At 39.3% G+C, this 21,387-nt stretch overlaps 1 protein-coding gene across 9 annotated transcripts in view; it reads right to left on the reverse strand.

Annotated features, from left to right (window-relative positions):
- Window positions 1–21,387, reverse strand: part of NAV3 (neuron navigator 3) — a 445,847-nt gene that overhangs the window by 69,567 nt on the left and 354,893 nt on the right. For 5 of the 9 annotated variants that reach the window (XM_089524052.1, XM_089524051.1, XM_089524050.1 and 2 more), the window contains 3 exons: window positions 19,396–20,107; window positions 14,043–14,531; window positions 3,620–3,777 (listed from right to left, as the gene is read on the reverse strand). In XM_089524052.1, coding sequence (XP_089380178.1) covers window positions 3,620–3,777; window positions 14,043–14,531; window positions 19,396–20,107 — 1,359 coding nt within the window. Of the gene's footprint in view, window positions 1–3,619; window positions 3,778–6,756; window positions 6,799–14,042; window positions 14,532–19,395; window positions 20,108–21,387 lie in introns of all 9 variants that reach the window. The other 4 variants (XM_089524057.1, XM_089524056.1, XM_089524055.1 and 1 more) reach the window with 1 other exon arrangement.

Here is a 21,387-nt window from a genome sequence, read left to right on the forward strand (position 1 = left end):
ACTTTGCTAATAGACCTCAGAGGAAAAACAGTGTCAAATTACATTTTTGGATGAATAATACATATTTACTTATGTCTTTCTGTCAGTATGGTCTGTCACTATGGAGATTATCAAACTGAGAAAAAGGACGGGAGAGAAATAGGATGCTCCCATCCTTATCACATGATTAAGCAAAGATTAATTGGAGATTAGCACACAATGTCCCATGATATCACATTCATCTCGTACTTGTCCTGTCAGTGGAATGGTCCTGTAACATTTTATTCACAGGAAACTGCCATGACTAAAGTTACAGGACCATTCCACTTCACTGACGGGAGAAGGATAGGATGAGTGTAATGTTGCAGGACATGGTGTGACAACAGCACAATAAGGATGGGAGCATCCCATTTCTCTCCTGTACTTTTTCTTCATTTGATAATCTCTTTAGAGTGGAATGTATCATTTATTTTCATGCAAGTATGAAGAATTTCAAAGGTCTTTTCTTTACTGGTCAAAATGAGTTTATGCATGTTTTTCAATTATTTTGTTTGCATATCTGGACTTTCTCTGAAAATTTCATTTTCACAAAATTGGTATTTGCAGAAAATTGATTTTTAAAAAAATAATATATGCTGTTTTCTGTGAAAAACATTTTCTGTGCCAAAAAACGTTTGCAAATGAAGATTTCACATGAAAAAGAAAATCCCATTGTAATTGACCATTGCTATGGGGTTTCTCCTCATCTGTCATGAATGAAAATAATCTATGAGTATTTTTTTACATCCCTAGCTAAAACAGATTTATTTTTTAATATTACTGCTTTTCATATGCATGTAATTATAATATGGCAGTCACTATTAGGAAGGTTTTTAGGTCAACTGCATCTCCTGATGCATCTTTTTCTCTTTTTCTGCCATCTATATTTGCAGTAGGAACCTGCCTTTTATATTCAGGCTTTATCTAAAAGAGAAGTAACAGAGCTCATCTCAGTTCCAATGCTAGATTTACTTGGAAAATTGGTTTTCAGAAAACTTCATGGAACATTTTCTGCCTTTCTAGTTGGGGTGGAACTAAGGCCAAGGAAAACAGAATTCATCTGTCTGGTTTCAGACTATGTCAAATACTTTGAACTGATGTGGTAGACCAAGACATTTCCAGCAGCTCCGGCTGTGTCTGAAATAAAAATGTCTGGTAGAGTGCCCCCCCCCCCGAAAGTCATTTAACTCCACAGGAAAATGGCCTGCACAAAAAAGAAATATCGGACTGAAGGAAAGCTTTAACAATAAGCAATTACACTGTTTCCCACACTCCTAAAAAAGAAATCCATTAGTATATCAGGATTCATTTTTATCAAAAGGTATCAAGAAAGAAACTTGAAAAAAATGAGCAAAATCCATGCTATGTCTGCTAAAAACTGACATCACTGTATATGTCTCTGTCTTCACTTGTACACTAAGTACTGTACAGAGGTACAACTATAATAAAATTGACTGGAATTGTTTCTGATTAAAGAGATCTAGGATTTATCATTAACTAATAAAAATAAAGAGGGAAATATAGGCAAATTCCAGTTGATTATTTGCAAATATAATCAAATTTACATACAAAATCTTTATTCTTAAGGTTTTTTTTCTTTTTAACTAGGAATGCATTGTGAGTTCATATCAAGTTATTGTTCGTGGATGAACTGGTTCTCTAGAGCTTACACTTTCATTATAAAGAGCTAACTTGATGATGACTACCAAATGAGGGCTGGAAATAGATTTATTAACTGGCATGATGCACAAATGTACAACTGTTGTGGATCAGGATGCCATAGTGCCACCTGGGGGACTTTGGAGAGCTGCACCCCCATCACAGTCCATTTATTTATTTTAAAGTTATTTACTCCAAAATGTTCTACAAGTCAATTTCTGGGAAAGGGTTTCTCCTTTACCTATACCTTATCAAAATTGCCTCCCACATCCTCTTGAGGCATTTTTAGGGGCAAAAAGAGTTGTTGTTGTTGTTGTTGTTGTTTTAAAAAAAATCCAAATAGGTTTGGATGGATCTCAGGGGTTGTGGACTAACCGAAAAGCCCAGGGGGATATGCATACCATAGGCAGCACTTTCACCACATCTATCATAGTGTAAGGTATGAAATTATTTTAGTAGAACAGAATCATCTGCATCTTGTCTGAGGAGAAACTGTGCCAGTTTTGTATGATGCTTTTTATATAGGTGATTTAAAAATATTATCCATGTAAGCTACCAATTTCACTGGTTTTAACCAACTTCAAAGGAAAACTAAAAAAATGAGTAAACCTTCTCTTTTGATTTCACAGGCATATCTGCCTTTTCAGAAAGCATATTCACATGTTTGAGACATTTGGATGCTAGCTTTGGAAAGAGAAGAATATTCTCACTTCTTAGTCCACATGTTAATTACCTATGTCTCAATTTGGAGCAGGAGTGGAAAAAACTTTATTTGTAAGAGATATATGCCAGAGCCTAGAAGTAACAAGTTACAAGTACCTCTTTCTGCAACAAAGATATAAGAAAACTGCATTTCAAAATTAATAGCAACTAAGAATGAAAATACTTGACTAGTGGAACAAGAAACAAGTGAAAATAGTTAGAAACTGTTACTTGTTAAATATAACTGTTTCTAGTAACTTTCAAATGTTATTTTTTATGGAATTTTTAGAAACATTTTGAAAGGAATGTATCATGTTTACACCACTCACATATCAACCCTAAGGCTTTTTCACCACCCTAAAGAAAAAGAAAGGTGTGGAAAAATACCAGATCAACAAGCAATATTATCAGATTACTTTTTCAATACTGTATCGAGCAAAGAAAATTAATTACTTTTCAAAAACTGTAATGGGTATCTAAAATAAATTACTTTTACAACAGTAATTTCCGAAGCACTTAAGGTGGTAAAACAGAATAAAGGCTATTGAAAAGATGGTGGGAAAAGATGCTGAGCTCATGATGCTACAGTAAATGGTTAGTGAGGATATATCCCAATCTTAATATACTTTTCCGGATCAATGTGCTATTACAGAGAGAGCTGGGATGGTACATACATTCCCAACTGTTTAGTTTCCCACTGTACAATGGTCAAAATGTCCCTACAAGTTCCCAGTTGTTTGTTGTACTGCTAACAAACTTTTAAATTGAATGGATCACTTCTCTTTTCAGAGACCCTCATAGTTTTTCAGAGAGATTACAAGGTAAGAAAGAAATCTGTTACAGCAGAGTGGAAAAGCATGTATACCTTCAGATTGTGTTGGACTGCTGCTCGCAGCATTCTTCAACACTGACCATGCTGGCAAGGGCTAATGGAAACTGCAATCCAACAACATCTGAAATACAATCTCTATACCTGTGATAGAGAGCCAGTCTTACTGAAGTGAGACTTTTATCTGGGCAATCAGTGTGTCTGTGTGCATGTGCCACCATTGAAAAATATGGGGCATAGTGATCCATGGGCAGTCAAATCCATGTATTACCAGCCCACTGATACGAAGGGTCCACTGTACTTTGGAGTGCTCAGTGGAATGCTGAAACTATGCATTCTTTTGCACAAACCCCATTTCCCCAAAATAAACACAATATGGGTAAGCTGCAAGTGTTTGGGTGTTTTTTTTACCTAAATTGGAAAAATATTTCCCAGTTGCAGATGAAGACATAGCTGTAGGAGAGATCAAGGGAGACTGATTTCCAGTGTCTTGTAGACCTCCAGTAGAATGGGAGCGCAGCCACTCTTTCCCTTCCTCTTGACTGGCCTGCCGAGAGGATGGAGTGTACCTGAAAAACATCACTACTTGTACACTTAAAACTTCCACAGGGAAGATACAAGGATTGAGCTATCCTGAAGAAAAGATTAGTCATTTCTCTCTAGTATAATCACATAGCAGTTTCAGTTGATTTTGAACAGGATACTTGGCTTTGTGTCACGCAAGAAACAGACAGACAAAAAAATGAACAACACCAATTTGTGTATGTTGGAAAGAGACATCAAAGAAACCTGTTAAAATGTTAAGAAAAGATTGCAAAATCCAGCACAGAAATAGGCATAACACTGAATTTCAGGCAGAGCTGAAGAATGATAGACTGGTAACGAAGACTAGAGACAAGCAATCAATTTATACATGATGAAAGAGACCATAATGTACAGGTAAGCTGAGAGATGCAGGAACAGAAGAGAAACTGTCAAACAATGTCTTTCATTTGTTAGTCACTTCTAGCAGAATAATATGCAGTCTCTGATGATCAGAATACTCTTTTTGCCCTGCCCTTCTAATACAATGGACAGATTTAACAGAAGAAAAAGAAATACTCACATGTACAGAAATAGGTACGGGAACAAAAACTTTGGAAATGATTTTTTTCAATGACTTTTTGGTGTTGCTGCCAAAGACAAGAATGCAACTGCAGAAGTGCACTATAGCCCACTGGCCAGACTGTGTGGCAGGGACTAAGAAAGGCAAATTCTTCAATGGATTAATATGGCAAGTTAGCATGTACAGGCATTTCAGACAGTTCAGGTTTCATCTCAAGAGCCTGCATTTTCTGTGTCAGTTCAGCCAAATTGCTCCCAAAACAAATTATGCTTAGCTGTCCCATCTTAAAAAATAAATTGAAAATTATTTGGAGTGTATTCAAAACACTCAAAAATAAAGCAGCTAGTTTGTTGCCATGTTTCAATGATTCTGGGATGTAGTAGTTCAGTTCGGGGACTGGGACAAATAAGGATGAATATTAAACTCAGTAATTCTGGGTTATAGCCTCTGTGTTGCTCCCATAAAAGCAGATTAAGGTTGAAACTTAGTTGGGAAACCACACACTGAAATAATAGTACATATTTATAGGAATGAGCTGTGTGTCGATCTGTACATTTTTTTAAAAAAAAGTTGTTTTGAGAGATTTTAAAAACACTAACCATTCAAGGATATATTTAGTGCTTTGTTTCTCTTTCTCTTTATTTGCTTTTAGTGGTTCTTCTGGACAGGGATGCCTGAGCTTCACCAGCATGGAGACAAAGAAAGAGAACTGCTGACTGTTCTTCTAATTCCAGGAGATAAATGAAAGTGTTCTGCTAATAGCAGTATAATCAACATTACTACCAGTGTATTTTTTTAAGTGAGCAGGCAGAGAGGAGAATCTGAAATAGTTTCTCACATTTTTATTTTTCAACATGCTTGGAAACCTGATCCATAATCTGCAGTATCAAGAGAGGGGCAACCCTGTGTGTTACCGTTCAAGTGCAACAGAAAAGGCTTCTGTTCTTCCTCCTGAAAATATTGGCGCTGATAATATTAGGCAACTTGCCAGTAGTACTATTTATCTGAGTGGAACACTAAAGTTGAAAGGAAAGAAGGAGTCGATTTATTAACACAGCTATCTGGGAAAAGATTATAGCTAAATTAGGATAAGAGGTGGCATTTTAGAGGGAATGGGACTGTAGGATGGCAGAGGGCAGGGAACATGGTAAGGTGGTATAGAAGGCAGCCATCAAAACTAGAGTTTCTGAAGGGCTTTTTGAGCACTGCACAACACCTATTTTTTTCCAGATGTAATATTACAGAGACTTCTTGAGCAATGCAGGAGAAATTCAGCGTTGTCTGCCTAAGAAAGAGGAGTTAGCTTTGCATAGGACAGGGACAGCTTGGATCTCAAGAGAAGTTACTTTTCTGTTGCTAATGGAGTTGAAATTATATTACCTGTCTTTTATTGGTTTTTGTCCCTAGTCTGCATATGGGAAGGAATGGGAGTGGCCTCTGCATACACTGAAGTCCCCCCAGACCATGAACTAACAACAGAAAGAACATCTGTACACATATTTGTACATATATACAAAATGTAGGTCTGTGACTATCATTGCCACCTTACTTCTTTGCCTGATGAACTAGCTAGGGAAGTTTCAAATGTTTGCATGATGCAGTTTGAACATTTTGGTTGGCCAACAAAGCTATTGTTGTTTTGTGGGTTTTGTTCAGCAGGGACATATTTTCTTTCTCAAGGGAAGCAGTGGGTAACATTAATAATTTTCTTCCTACCATGAGAAAATCTCTGAAAACTACAGTTTTTGAAGACTGTTTGCAGTTGAGGATCTATTCTGCACAATATTTGTATGTGGGTATTTTTTTGTGCAGAAAACATTTTCTGCACAGAAAATAATATTTCTGGGCAGAAAGTGCTGTTTCCTACATAGAAAATGCTGTTTTCTTTACAAAGATGTTCAGCTATTATACAGATTAAGTCTTGAACTGCAAAGCTTCTCAGCACCAATGATTCCTACCCTGAGGAAACATATTTCCCATTTTTTGAATATTTTAAAACATTTAAATTTTGAATTTCCATCCCTGTATTTGTGTTCTTACATAGGCAAAAATCTCAGAAACCTGGGAAGATAATAATATTGTTTTAATAAGATTAACAAAAATTCCCTAGAGTGCTTCTGCATAGCCCTAGGTTGTCACTGGATTTGGTTCCAAATGATTTTGAGGAATTTGCAATAATATAAGTCTTCTAATGTAAATAGAGAGCTTGAAGTAGTTAAAAATGCAATTTCACATTTACTCAATAAATAAGCAATTTCAGCTGTTTACACTGCCAGAATAAAAGGAGAAGAAATTTTAAAGGATTACTCAGAAAAAATCAAAGTTGTATTAAGTTTTTCAAAAAAAGAGAGAATATACATAGTGACAGGAAAAGGACAAATATTATAGAAAAAGGTTACAGAACAACAGAGAAACAGCAGTCATACTGAAAAACATCATATACCTTAATCCCTTTTTTGGTAGTGTATTTCTGTCAAGCTGCATGCTGTTAAAACAAAGAAAACCCCTAAGGACATAAAGTAAAAAGAATGCTTCAAAACTGTAAGTTCTAAAAATGTTTCTTTTTAATCATAAAAAATCATTTGCAGTAATTTTAAAGTAGAGTGGGACCTCAGTATCTGTGGGGGATAGGTTCTGGACTCCCACATGAATGCCAAAATCTGCAGATGCTCAAGTCCCAAAGGAGGGTGGGATTCTCAGGGGAGAGGAAAGCATTCTTACAATCATGGGTGGCAAGAAGGAAGAGAAGGAGTGGGATGAAGATGGTGGCTGTTGAGGGATCGCTGTTGCTGCCTAGGGTGCCTTGCCTAGGCTCCAGCCTTGGTAGGGAAGCACTGGGCCAGAAAGCAGGGAAGGGGCCTGGCGAATACTCCAGAGGGGCCCCAAGCCTCTTCTTCCCAGGAAGTCTGGTGTGGGAGGAAGGGACTGCCGGCCACCATGACACCCCTTTTCAGGGAACCTGCATCAGAGGGGCCAGCGGAGGTTGCAGTGGTTGAGGTGTCCTGGGGCGCAGTCAGGGTTGGAGCAGGTGTGAAGGTGATGCAGGGCAGAGACATGGAACTGAAAAGAGGGACCCTCAACCCCCCCCATCCCTCCTTTTTCCTCCTCTCTATCCCTTTCTTCCTCCTCTTCCTTTTCAGGCACCACTGCCTCTCTCCTCCCAAGAAGAGCCACCTGAGAATCAATGGGGGGGGGGGGGGCAGGCAGTTCCTCAGGGCTCCAGAGTCAGCCTTCCAAGGCCTGGCCCTCTTGCCTGGAGTGACAGGAGGCACCTGGGGAGGGGGCAACCTGAAGGGCTGGTAGGCAGGAGCAGGAGAGTGTGAGGGGGGGGGAACCCTGGCCCCGGTGGCTCCTTCTCTGGCCCAGGTGAGGTGGGAGGGGGATGGAGCCATTGCCCCTTCTCCTTCCTAGCTGCCTGGAGCACACCAGGACCTCTCTCAGAGGAGGGCTCCAAAGGTCAGGAACCCTCTGGCCCAATGTTGCCACAGCCACAACCACAGCCACCCTTCTTCCTCTCTCCTGGTGTGGAGGGTGGTGTGTTGGAAGCACAACAATTACATAAACAGAACTGTATGCACAGCTATTGGGGACAGCCAGGGGCTTGCCATCACCAGATGCTGGAATCTGCAGATGGCAAGTCTGCAGATAAAGAGGGCCCACTGCACTCTTTAAAATGTATCCCACACCGGGGGGGGGGGGGGAGAATAGTGTGAAGAGCATTGAAAAGCATTGAAAGGATTGCAGTGCCCTTTCTTTTCAAGGGAGTGGCACTCGCTTTCATACAAAAACAGAAGGTATATGAATATCCATCACAATATTCTTAATCCTACCCTTAGTTATCATTGAAATTAAACTATTGGACTCATTTGGATCATGGGGGCTGAGGCTTAGGATACTTACCATATTTCCTGAGTCATTTTTATTTCTTCCCTTAAGTATTATTCTCCTAAGCACTGGAAAAGTCCCTAATCATATGGAGGTATTAGGTGTTATTAGTTATTATTTTTTTTAAAAAAAACTTGCATTTTGAGAATGCACTGGGAAAATGCATTATGTTGAGTGTCCAAATTTACTTTCATAAGACTTGGAACTACAGGTTTTTATACAGTGACACAATTTGTGCAACCTGTACCTGCTACATTTGACAGTCCTAATGACACATACTCTGTTTATGTCTTTCCTCCTTGTAGAAGAGAACTCTATGGAGCAAAAGAATTGCTGAGGGTCCCACTCCTAACAGTAAATGATCTTCTAGCTTTACCCTGCACCTATTTCCAGGCATTTAGCAGAATATCAGCTTATGTGCACACCCATGGAAGGAATGATTTGAATAGTCCCCCCCCCCCAATTATTTCCATCATTAGGGGTGCACCTCATTATGCTATTGCTTAGACCATAGGGAATTTAGATTTCCTTGCAGAGTGGTGGACTCTCCATTTTTGGAGGTCTTTAAACAGAGGATGAATGGGCATCTCTCAGTAGTGGTTTAGTTGTGTATTCCTGCATGGAAGAGAGTTGGACTAGAAGGTCCCCATGTCCCCTTCCAACTCTACAATTCTATGGCCTGTTACAGACTGCCAAAATAAAGCTGCTTCAGGTCTCTTTGGAGGTATGCTGTTTAAATGATGCATGCATCCTAAGAATCCAGAAGCTGCACCAAAGCTGCACTCCAGTGCTTAGGATTGGATTGTGGCTTTGGTGCAACCTCCGGCCTCTTAGGACCCATGCATCATTTAAATAGCATACTTCCAAAGAGACCCGAAGCAGCTTTATTTTGGCAGTCTGTAACAGGCCTATGATTCTGTTGTGGTGATACAATAAGTTGGTTAGAGAAAAGATTCATCTATGCATATCACTAAGACAAACTGAATATTTGTTGCTAGGGACAAGAATATCTGTTCTACTTTTTTTTCCATCTGAAAGCAACAGCCTTATCTTATTTAATTTGTTAATGTTTGGCTTCCACCTAGCTTGATAAGAATGAAGAAAGAAAGCTTAGGGAATACATATCATAATAATCACACACAGGCTGTAGAGGAATGAATCTGGCTCACTGCAGCATTCACTTATATAAGACAGTCAGTGAATGGTTTAGATTATTAGCCAGGTCACATACCAGGAGTCACTGCAAATGCAATGTTCATTTTGTCCCTGTCCCTGTGCAGTTTGGGCCAGAGCAGCCTTTTCTGGAGCAGATTGGTGATTTCATACTGAAGAGGAGTAGAGTAGAACAGACTGCCAAAAGGTAAAGTGTTGAGTAACTCAATACCACACCTGATGCAGACTACAGTAAGTACATCCATGGTGACTGCTTACTAAATATCCACAAAGTCATGAAAATTAGTGAAAAGGGGATGGTGAATATGGCGGCTACTATAGCTGTCAAAACCAGTTTGGAAAACTTGGAAATGTTGTGGTCTTCTGGTGGGATGAGAATATTATTATTATTATTATTATTATTATTATTATTATTATTATTATTATTATTGACTCTGTTTGAGTACATGAACTCTTTCCTGCAACTGATTGATGGAAGTTGTCAAAATTGTCATAACTCACAGGAAATGTTGATGTCCACTTAGTGGAAGAACCTATTGCCTACAAATGAGATGAAGGAAAACTGATGACTGCTGATGTCTATTTGTCAGGCAGATGTTCATGTTTTTTTGTACCCAGTTGAGAACATCATGTCTTTTGGAACTGAAAAGGCCTTCAGTGTCAAAGGACAAACCATCAATGCTGTTCCTATTCTCTTGTAAGAGAACTTCCATTACATGGCATCCGTACTGTATGAATTACAATCAACTATATGAATGGATGTGCCAATATGCTACTTTTCTAACTGGAGTGTTTTTGCTCAGAAAGACATTGTTCTTAGCGTCTTCATTTCAGGAACATGCTCTGATAATGGTAAATTTATGGCCTTCTTGGTTAACTGGGATTGTATACTGATGAAATACTGTTGGTATGTGCCAATTTCACAATAACAGTTGATGTGTTGTGGACACGGTATAATTTTTTTAAATATATATTTTTGTCTGTGAGCCACCTTGGGTCCCTTCTGGGAGAAGGAAAACATACTAAATAAATAAATAAATAAATAAATAAATAAATAAATAAATTCATATACCTCCTTAAGATAGGAGACATCGATGAGGACTTGCATGCAGATTCTCTGACAACTGACAAGTACTGATATAGGCGCGTTATAGAACGCTGGATTGCGGCGGTCTGTTGCCGCCACCGCTTGTACCGTCCTGGAGCTGCAGCCTTTAAACGGCGTGGCTCCCAGACGCTGCCGAGAAGGAGTGCGGAAATTGCGCTCCTTCTGACGCCCCGGAAGAGGCGCCGCAAAGCTCAAGGGGCACATTTGCGGCATCATTTCCGGGGTGACATGTGCGGACACAACACATCCAGCAGGTAAAGATGGCGGCGCCCGTGTGTATAGGGCACCGCCATCTTTACGCCCTCATCACGTGCTAGGGGTGCGGCCGGTGTGGATGCAAGGTCCTCGGCCAACCCCTACCACGTGATGGGGGCATATTAAAGGCCCGTCTATAACGCGCCATGGTGATCCAGGCAGCTTATAATAGTGATCTGGATACCCAGTGATTGGGCGGCATATAAATAAATCCTATTATTATTATTATTATTATTATTATATAGTGATCTCTGTTGAAATGCTAGAGAGGATGTTCCTAAAACAATATTTTAGGGTGCTAGAGACTTCTGAATTAGCTGAATGAGTCATACAGTGGACTTGTTCAAAGAACAGAGTCTTGTCTCCCAGAGGAAGAAGTGGAAATTACCCAAATAACTTAATAGATAGATAATGATACTAATGACACTGAAAACTTATAATTAGATTGACAGGCCCTTAGATCTGAGAAAAGATCCTTTTGATTTGGGATCCCACTGAAATGAGGGATAGTGAAGCTGATGCTCATGAGGTTGTACACTGGGATGTCAGAAAAAGTTGCAAAGTAGCAGAAGTTGATGGTATCACTGGAATTTTTGGCACCAAAGCAATCAGGTCTTGCAATACATGCATTAAAAGGTGAAGGAATGTGGTCAGTACCAAAGCCATGAGCACTAAAGCCAGGAAACTTGTTCATGTCAACTTAGGTGCCATTTTAGGTGTGGCTATATAAACAGCATCTGCAGGAAATGACATATCCAGTTGTAATTTGTACAGGTAAGAAAGTAAGGATCACTTCCTGCCCATGATGAGTTGTCAGTCTGGCAAGGAGAGTTGACAAGAAGGATGCCCACAGATTTTAGGAAGGTATTTGTAGCTGAAGCAATGACAGTAGGCACCTACATGGTCAGAGGGCATCTACAACTATCAGAAAAATGCTGATCTGCTCCTGTAGTATAAGCAATGACTGGGCCTTAACAAAAAATCATACACTGTATTTTGATATCATAAGCTATTCTTTGCTGAGCACTAAGAGGATCCTTATCCTATGGCTGGGGGAAGATGATCATGTGTGTGGAAAATGAATCTGGAACAGATCCTGACTTTGCAAATTAGCCATCAAAGTGCAGCTTGTAGGCAGGTTTTAGGCGGGTTACAGTCAGGCAGCCACAACAGTGGCATTTTGCATATGATAATACCCAACAGCATCCTGTAATAGACTTGAACATGGTAGGGGTAAGTTGAGGTTTTTTGTAATGCGATAAACTCCAATGTGACATCCATGCTGCAATGAAAGGAAATTCTAATAAGATGTCTACCCTAAATTGCATGAGTTCAGGTGATACATCATGGGTATCAAACAAGCAGTAGCAAAGGAACCAAGATGTATGGGATGGCATGGGATCAAGCCTCCCAGAGCATGACAAATATGGGGACTCTAATCTCTCTCTATATATATAGACCCTAAATGAATTACACCAGAAGAGTGTTAAGAATTTGTTGTCTGCTGTCACACACTAAAATAGGAAATAACAATGGTGGTAGAAGTGAAGAAATGTAGAGATCCTGCAGTTGCCACTTAGAACACTTCATCGAGCAATATATATATGCGCGCTGTTAACTGCCACCTTGATTACAAGCTCACTTTTAGTTTAATCAGCTGAGGAAGGCAGAAGCCAAAATGTTTTGCTTATTAATTGAATGATGAATTTCTGTTTGTTAATTACTCTAATAAATATGTATTTTCAGTGATTAATTACATCCTTCCAAGAACCAGAACAAACTTTACTTGTTTGATTTTTAAAAATTCAGCACAACAAAACTTCATTTCTACAATAACTGAGAGTCAGATAGAATATACCATTCAATGTTGCCTTAGTGGAGATTGAAAAGAATTGAACACAAAGGTAGAAACCGCAACCTTTGGGTGTGAACAGTACAGGTGCAGATCTGTTTGCTTAAAAAAGAAAAAAAGGTTCACTTCTAGTGTGTTCTGAAAGAGAACACACTATGCAAGTACAAAACTATGCGTTTGTGATACATAGACTGTCAAGGACATAGCTAAGATTTTGGGAAGGGGGGTCCAGACTAAGTGCCACCATTATAATAGGGCTTGGGTGTGGCGGCGCGGTGGCATGCACCATTCATTTTATCTAACAGAAGGGGGGGTCAAGACCCCAGGACCCCCCCCCCCCTTGGCTATGTCCCTGAGACTGTAGTTCAGAAGCTGAATTACTCTGGAATTTAGCCAATGTGATGTGGTTTGGGGGTTGGACTATAACTCTGGACACCAAGGTTTGATTCCCCACTTGGCCTTGAAATTAACTGGGTGAGTTTGGGCAAGTCACTCTCTCTCAGCTTCAGACAATAGCAAACCTCCTCGGAAAAACTCTTGCCAAGAAAACTCCAGGAAAGGTTCACCTTAGGGTCACCATAAGTCAGAAATGACTTGAAGGCACACAATAACAACAACAAATTATGTGAAAAATGTCTTCAGTTTGAAGGGCTTGGAGAAATCAACTGTACTATTGAGAAATAAGAATAATAGAATTATGGCATTTTTGGTTTTTTAGTTTTACTTTTCACTAGCATATTTGGTGAGAATGCAGGAGGCCTTCTCTGTGGGTGCTCTCACGTTTTGGAACGCTCTCCTCCAGGGAAGATAGGATGGCTTCTTCTTTGTGGTGGCAACTTAAGACCTATGTAGCAAGCTTTACAAATTGATTTTAACAAAAAATAATTTTTTAAAATAGTTTTATGGTTCTGTCTTGTTTTTAATATTTGTTTTCAACTAAGATTTTAAATGGTTTTAATTCTGTTGTTGTTTAATACTGTTTTAATCTCTATTTTATATGTTTTTAACTATATGTGCTTTTATTGTAATTTTTTGCCTTTTGATAAGCCAGTCACAGTCTGGAAGAAAGGTGAAACATAAATAAAGAGATGGATGGATGGATGGTCTGTCCTAACACCAGTGGGGCTCATGGCTTCTTTGTCAGTATTAGTCAATTCAGGGGTTTTCTTCTAAGTTGCAAGAGGTGTCCAAGATGCTGATCCAATGGTGGGGATAGGGTTCACTACCTTTATTCTTTTAAAGTTCAGAAAACCCAAGATGGATTGAGTGCCCTACTCACATGGAAGGCATGAGCTGCCACTTCCCCACACCAAAAGTTATACTGAAGGATTTTTTCCCCCAGTATTTGATAACATAACTGTCTTAAAACACATTAAATGATATATTTCTGGCTGATTCCATTTTTGAGCATCACTTATGATTATGGTTGAGATACTTCTCTCTGTCATTAACTTACCTTTCTGAAAGGGTAGATCTCACACTGCCAGTCCTCATGAGAAGGCTTTGGACCTCTTGAGTACTTGTAGTCAATCCTGATAGGGAGCCATGGTGGCTGAGAGGGAGGTCAATAGATTCAGAGCTTGTGTGGAGGCTAGTCATTGACTGGTAACTCGGTGTATCTTTACTACCTGCAGAGGAGCTACTCAGGTTTGCAGCCCACACAAGACCACTTGATGTGAAGGAGTGGGCTGAGGCTGGACTAGAAGCCAAAGAGTGACTTAAACTTAAGACATCTGTATTTAAGTCCGAAGGTTTGCTGAAAAGAGGGCTACTGCCGCCACTCTGCCCACCTGCGCTGCACATGCTACCTGTACCTGAAGATGGAGATTCCAGGCTGCCTTGCCGAGCTAATGTGGTGCTAGGACTGGGCATTGCAGATGTGGATTTCACCCCTTCTGTATTTGGGGTGGGGGCAGTTTTGCTGCTTGCTTTAGCACCAAACAACCTATAAGCAAACAAACCATCTCAGTGTTAGAAGCCAAAGCTTCACACAATAATTGCCTGAAGGTTAAGGTACAACACATCATTAAAAGAGCCAATGTAACACCCTGTCTCCAATTAATTTGCTTCTCACAATCAAATCCATTTAAGCCCTGTATTACTCTGATGTACTTATTTTACAATTTCAAAGCATTCATTTAGGCTTTGTCCTCTAAGAGTTACAAACCTTCCCATGGAGATAAAAAGCACAACAGCTTTGTGTTATATGATTGCATAAAAAGATTAAACTTTCACCCAAATCCAGCAATTAGTTCCAACCTTTCAACAGTTAAGACATGGCATTGTTAAATCATCTTCATCATGTAACCAAGACTTACACAAGTTTCTTCTCACATTACAAAGTACTGATTTTCTTTGTATGTAATTGTAATTTTCCTAAATACAAGACAGTAACTTTATCTCCTTTCTCAATGTACAGGTTTGTGCAAAAACTTGGAGAAGGGAGGTAGGCTTGAAGTATGTTAGGTATTGTAGGAGGGTAAAACATTCTATATTCTGAAAATACCCTCCTTTTGCAGGACTGTAATAACTTCCACTTCTAAAGATGATGAAGTAAAGATGATGACACTTTTACTGGGATGCTTTTATCCATCTTTAAAACTTTTGTATATATTTATAATAATTTATATTGTTTTATGTGATGGTTATAATTGTTTTTAATTTTTTATTGTCTCATTTTTTTAATTGACTTTTTCTCGGATCTGCCTTGGGTCCTACTCTGGGAAAAAGGTGGCATACAAAGAAATAAATATCATAAAAGAACTATTTTACACCATTATTATCCCAAGCCAGAAAGTATTTTCTGCATTTATAACACAGTATCTTAAAAGAACTAAAATATGATACAGCATAATACTTGCAACATGGGAAAGCTAATGCAAAAATGTTATGTTGGCAATTAGCCACAAGAGGGCAGCATTGACTGTGGTTCATGAAAACAATGGGCTTGTTCTAAGTAGATTTATGGATTTGCAGGGATTTAAGTTTTGATATGATGTATGTTGCAAAGCAGCTAAGTTTGGCAAATTTTGATATTAAACAGAAATGTAAACATCAAGTTGAATTAATTCTTATCATCAGATAGGAAATAAGCAAGACATCATTTTAAATGGTTATTCAGAGTATTCCATTAATGAAATCCAGCTTCCTGTTCATATAACATGGGCTACTAATGGAAAGTTACAGTCGGGAGAAGGCAATATCATTTGCATTTTAAGTGGCCCTTATCAGTCTTTTCACTTTTTGTTAAGGAATGCTGTTTAAAAAAAGGAAGTCCCATGTAAACACTATCCACCACTACCTATAAAAAAAATCACACTGCCCCAGTTCAAAAGTTGGGAAAAGTTTCTTTTTGGGCTACAACTGCCAGAATCACCCAGATGGCTTGGCAAGCAATTCTGCTGGCTGGGAGATTCTGGCAGCTTTAGTCCTCCAAAAATAAATTTTCTGAGCTTTGACTCAGTTAGGTGGCAGCTATATGCCTGTGGCTGCAAGGTTCCAGGTGCATCCTCCTAGTTGGATGGAATGGGGAATGGCATGTGTTCTGTGTGAAATTTCTCAGTCCTCCACCATACTAATGTAGCTTCAGTTAGAATAGCATCTAGCAGCTGTTTGAGATTTAATTCCCCACCCTCAGGTCCATTCTTTTTGCAGGACAGCTGGTGGGCCCTCTTTCAAGTCTCTAAAGTGGGTTATGTGAGTACAACTGTAGGTTTTAACTCAGCATCATACAAAATGTAGAATTCCTATAATTTTCACTTTAGTTGTATTTTTTTTAAAAAAAAAACTTTTTTAATGCAACAGAGTTGCAATGACATAGGGGACTGTCACAGGTTGCTTTGTCAGAGGAATACTTGAAAGCCCCTCTAGATGTCCTTGAGATAATTACTTTGCACAATAAATAAACATTTTACTAAAAAAAAAAAATCTGAAAAAGATGACCATTAACTCTTTCATTTATAGTATCATGTCACTGGTTTCTCTCTGTAGATAAATTCTCCTTTCATTGGAATGGTTCCTTCAGTTGGGGGGGGGGGGGTGAATGGGGGGCATTGTGATTTCTGTATCCCAGAAAGAGCTCTCCTTTTCCATAGCAATAACTGAAATAGTATATATTGTCAGGATGCACCCCTGGTCTGGGGTGCTTCTTTTTCATATTTCATTCTGACTGAGCATTAAGAATGTTAAGAAAAACCCAGGTAGAATATACTAACGTTTGCATCCAACAATGCCACTATACTACATTAGGGAAAGGCACTATTGTAATGGGACTGCCTGAGTTTTAAAATCTTTGGGGATGGGTTTTATCTTGGCCCATCACAAGCATGTTTCACTAGGACTTGGAAGACAGCGCCTTCTCAGTGGCTGCTCCAAGGCTGTGGAACTCCTTTACATGGGAGGTTTGACTGAGCCCCTCTGCAGTCTTTTCCTTTTAATTTAGGCAAAGCTTTGGCTCTTTTTCTTATGGCAGAAAGAATTTTGATGAGATGTGCTTTGCTTTTCTCTTTTCTATTATTATGTTTTAAGTGTGTGTTTCAAACTGTTTCAACTTTCTGCTGTTAACAGAATTGTTTGTCTAATGGTTTTTTTAAAACAATATTTCTACAATTATATTTTATTGGGTTTTTTTTTTTGTCTTGAATCCCATGCCAGGAGAATGGAAGGATATAACATAAGTAAGTAACTAATTGTGGTTTCACATTTTCATGGCACAATATTTAGATTTTGCAACTGCTTATGCAGTGATAATGCAATGGTATAATTTAGTTTTAGGAAAGATTTTCACTTTGCTAGCATTACACTAAGTTTATGCTTAAAGACCTAACTAGTCCACTATTTTGTTCCCACTGTGGCAAAACAGATGTTTATGGGGAGCCCATGAGCAGGACATGAATGCTTTAGTATTGTTTTCCTAACAACTGGAATTTAGAGGCTTAGTACATGAACAAGTAGCCTTTCATAGTGTTATCCTTCATTAGTTTAATGTGATGTTAACGTTGTGCAACTTGGCCAAAGCAATTCCTTTTAAGCTTTCAGGATTTGGATGTTCAGTTCATTTTTAGGTGAATAATAATGAGTAACTACATTTTATACTGTGGTTTTGACTGTTAATGGGTGTCTTTTGATGTATTGAAGCTGAACATTTTGCTCTGGTGTTTTAGTTAATTTCTTTTACATATCCATTTTTATGGGTTTCATTTATAGATGCCTTGAGAGCACTTGCAACTTGAAAAGGTGGTGTTCCATTCTTTAAAAAAACCTCTATCAGCTCAAGCTACTAGATAAAGTAATCAGGCTTTCATCAAATTATGAGAGGTGAAACAAGTAAAACTGGGACAGAATGCAGACATGCTATCCCAGCCCAGTTTAGAATGCCTCACCAAAGTAAGTTATCAAGATCTGACTCAGGGCTTGTAATGGTATTCTTGGCCCTACTGTTGCCAACTAGTACTCTGTTCCCTTGCCTCTGCCCTTTTTGTAACTTTAACTGATATGGGGCAGGCCATCAAGATATCTCTCTTCTTCCTTCCTTCATGGCACTTAGAATATTGTGGGTCAAACAATAAAAGGTAAAGGTATTCCCTGTTGACAAGGTTGTCAAGTTGTGTCCGACCATAGGGGGCAGTGCTCATCTCTGTTACTAAGCTGAAGAGCCAGCGTTGTCAGAGACTACTCTGTGATCATGTCAGCACAACTGCACAGAATGCTGTTTACCTTTCTACTGGAGTGGTACCTATTTATCTACTTGTATTTGTATGCTTTCGAACTGTTAGGTTGGTAGAAGCTGGGGCAGAAGGATGGGAGCTCACCCCATCATGTGGCACCCAGGCCTTGAACTGCCAACCTGTCAATCTTGCAGTCAACAGAGTCAGAGTCTTAACCAATTGAGCCACTGCATCCCACAGGTAAATTCAAAACATCTTGACCCTTTCTCCTCCTCCTCCTTTTAGTTATATGTAAGTGTGGGGGGCCCAATTAATGGGGAAGATTTGAAACCCCCCCCCCTTGTCTGCCCATTTTCCTAAATTCATCCATCCCACATACAAATACAAAGAAAAAAGGACCAATGGAGGCACCATCCTTTTATTTCCTATAGAGTGTGTGTGGATGTGGGGATAAGCAGCCTGAGAGATTTAAATTTCTCCTCCCTAGCTAGATAGGAACCTCACTTTATTAGTACAGGGCCTCCCATAAGGATATCAAAATTTCAGACAGGCTTGTATGGGAAGAGGTTATTTTACAGAATTATATATGCAAAAATAACTCGCCAAGGGACAAATTGTCTTATTCATTGAGACACTCTGTTAAGAAAATGGTAAACAGTCATGAGATTTTTCATATTCAGGATGATGAGCACTTACTGTTAGATTGGGGAGGGAATTTGGGATGCAATTTAGGAGGGAAGGGCAGAGAAAGAGGGAGGGAAGATGGATTTGGGATTCTGTAACTTGTGGAAATACTCAGAAGCTGACTGTCTATAATTTGGAAGTCATTGAGGTACTCGGAGATGCTGACTGTCTATAATTTGGAGGGCATTAATCATTTGGAGGACTGTTGTGACCAAATTCACCTTCCCTAGGAAGGGTCACAGTGCAAATCTCATGTGGGGCAATAATCTTTGCTGTGGAGGCATTTAACATTTTAAACTGTTTTCTTCCATCTGTATGTTTGAATTCAAATATTACAAAATGTCTTACACATTGTCATTCCAAAGGTTAACAAACCCATAAAAATCAGTACACTCTGGAACCCTTCACCCCACCCCTTAAGTACTAAGTGGAAAATACTTTCCATAGGAAACCCCTTACCGTCTAAATGTGGGTGAGGCAATGTCAGGGTATTTTGAGCCTGGCTGCCTGAGGCCTGGCGTTGTTGCACAGGCACTTGCTGAGGTTGGGCTTGATTTTGGAGAGCTGGACAATGACACACTCTCAGAATCAGATGCAGTCACTTTTTCTTTCTCTTTGTCTGTCTGATTGATGGTAACTGGACTGGAGCATCCTGAGCCAATCTTGGTAGGCTCTCTTAGCTTGTTGGTGGCAGCCGCCCCGGCAGATTTGCTGCTGACATTTGAGTCAATGCTACTGGTGCTGGATCTGTGTCCACCTCTACCAGGAATCCCACTGGTGCTTGATTTTGAAGGACGTGGCAAACTTCGGTACTGCAAGGTGGTCTTTGAGCTCACATGCAATGCACCGTCATCTTGATTCTGTGAACCATCTAGGCTGGTTTTCCTCCCTGCATTTGACTTTCCACCAATAGCGGCAGACTTTGGCATCTTTCCCAAGGTTGCTGAGCCACTTGTTATAGTTGCCCCACTTGCTGTGATCATTGTTGAAGAGCCAACCCCAGCTTTTTTGAAGCCAAAGGAACCCGTTGCTGTTGATCTGCTGATGCCCGAAGGAGGTTTTTTCCCTTCATCTCCACTGCTTTTACCTGCATCTGAAGGAGAACGTTGAATTGAAGCTCCCTTAAGGGGAGTTTTTCCTTTTTCGGAAACCTTTGCATCATCTGTTTTTCCTAATAAAATGGACAATTTAATAGTCATTCATGTTGTGCCACTGCATTTTCAGTAACATATGTACAGATGCAGATTAAGAATTTTGTGATTTTTTTAAAAAAAAACAAACATAAGACTGTTTGATCTCAACTGGAGTTTCTTTTCAATAGTCAGGATGAGTGATGTAAAAAACCTCCATATACAATCCCAGCTTCAAATGTGCTTACATTGCCAGTAGTGACAGTTTGCCTGAGAAATATGGTTGATTTACAGGATCCTATTTGCTTTCTCATGCTTTCCTGTCATTAATATTACATGGGCTGCAGATGGCTGCATGGTTCTCTCACACTCAAAATCCAGTGAGCTCCTATAGTGTGGTTGCAATTAAATTAAATATGCAGAAAGTATATTTACACCTGGACTAGAGACCCTAAAATCACTGGATCCTGTCTGATCATGGAAGCTAAGTAGGATTAGCCCTAGTTAGTACTTGGATGGGAGGCTGTCGATGAATACCAGATGCTGTGGACTATTTTTCAGTTAAAGGAACTGGCAAAACCACCTCTGAGTATTCCTTGAGTAAGAAAACCCTATGAAATTCATGGGGTTGCCATAGCTCAATAGGCAACTTGGTGGTGCTTTTGCACACTTGTTTACACCAGAGTAAGAGTCATGGGGTGTTCTACCTGTTGTTGGACACCACTGGCTATGCTGGCTAGGGCTGCTGAGATATGCACTTCAACAACATCTGGAGGACTGCACAATGTTAAGATCTGGGCATATCTTAGCAAAGAACACAGCAACTAGAAACTAATGAACTCTTTCCACTTTACTGAGCCTTAAACTTATTAATAGAAGAAGAAAGGTGAAATACAAATTATATTGCCTTTCTTTCAAACAGTAAATGTTTGATCAGAGCCATAAAGCATTTGAAGTGAACACTGTTCCCTAAATCCCAGTAAGGAATGTGCAAGAATTTTGTTTTGTCTGTATTTCCAAATGAACTGACCAGATCCCCACCGCTCAGACTAATGTGCAAACTGGACTACGGCTATGTTTTGGACTTCACTTCTTTGAATCACATGCTTTCTGCTCAAGGAGCAAACCAAAATATGACTCAAAAAGGCATTTTTAAGGATTTTTTTAAAAAAAATGTAATGTGGACTTTGAAAAAAAATACTTTTAGGATACATATTTTATGGAAACAATATATTAAATAACATAAAAAAGAATATATACTTGTAATCTCAAGATAGTTACCATAGACAAATTTGGTTTGCCTTTTAGCTTCTAATAAAAT

This window comes from Sceloporus occidentalis, unplaced genomic scaffold, assembly GCF_023333645.1.
Source record: "Sceloporus occidentalis isolate IW3139 unplaced genomic scaffold, rSceOcc1.0.p SCAF_5, whole genome shotgun sequence".
Lineage (NCBI taxonomy): Eukaryota > Metazoa > Chordata > Lepidosauria > Squamata > Phrynosomatidae > Sceloporus > Sceloporus occidentalis.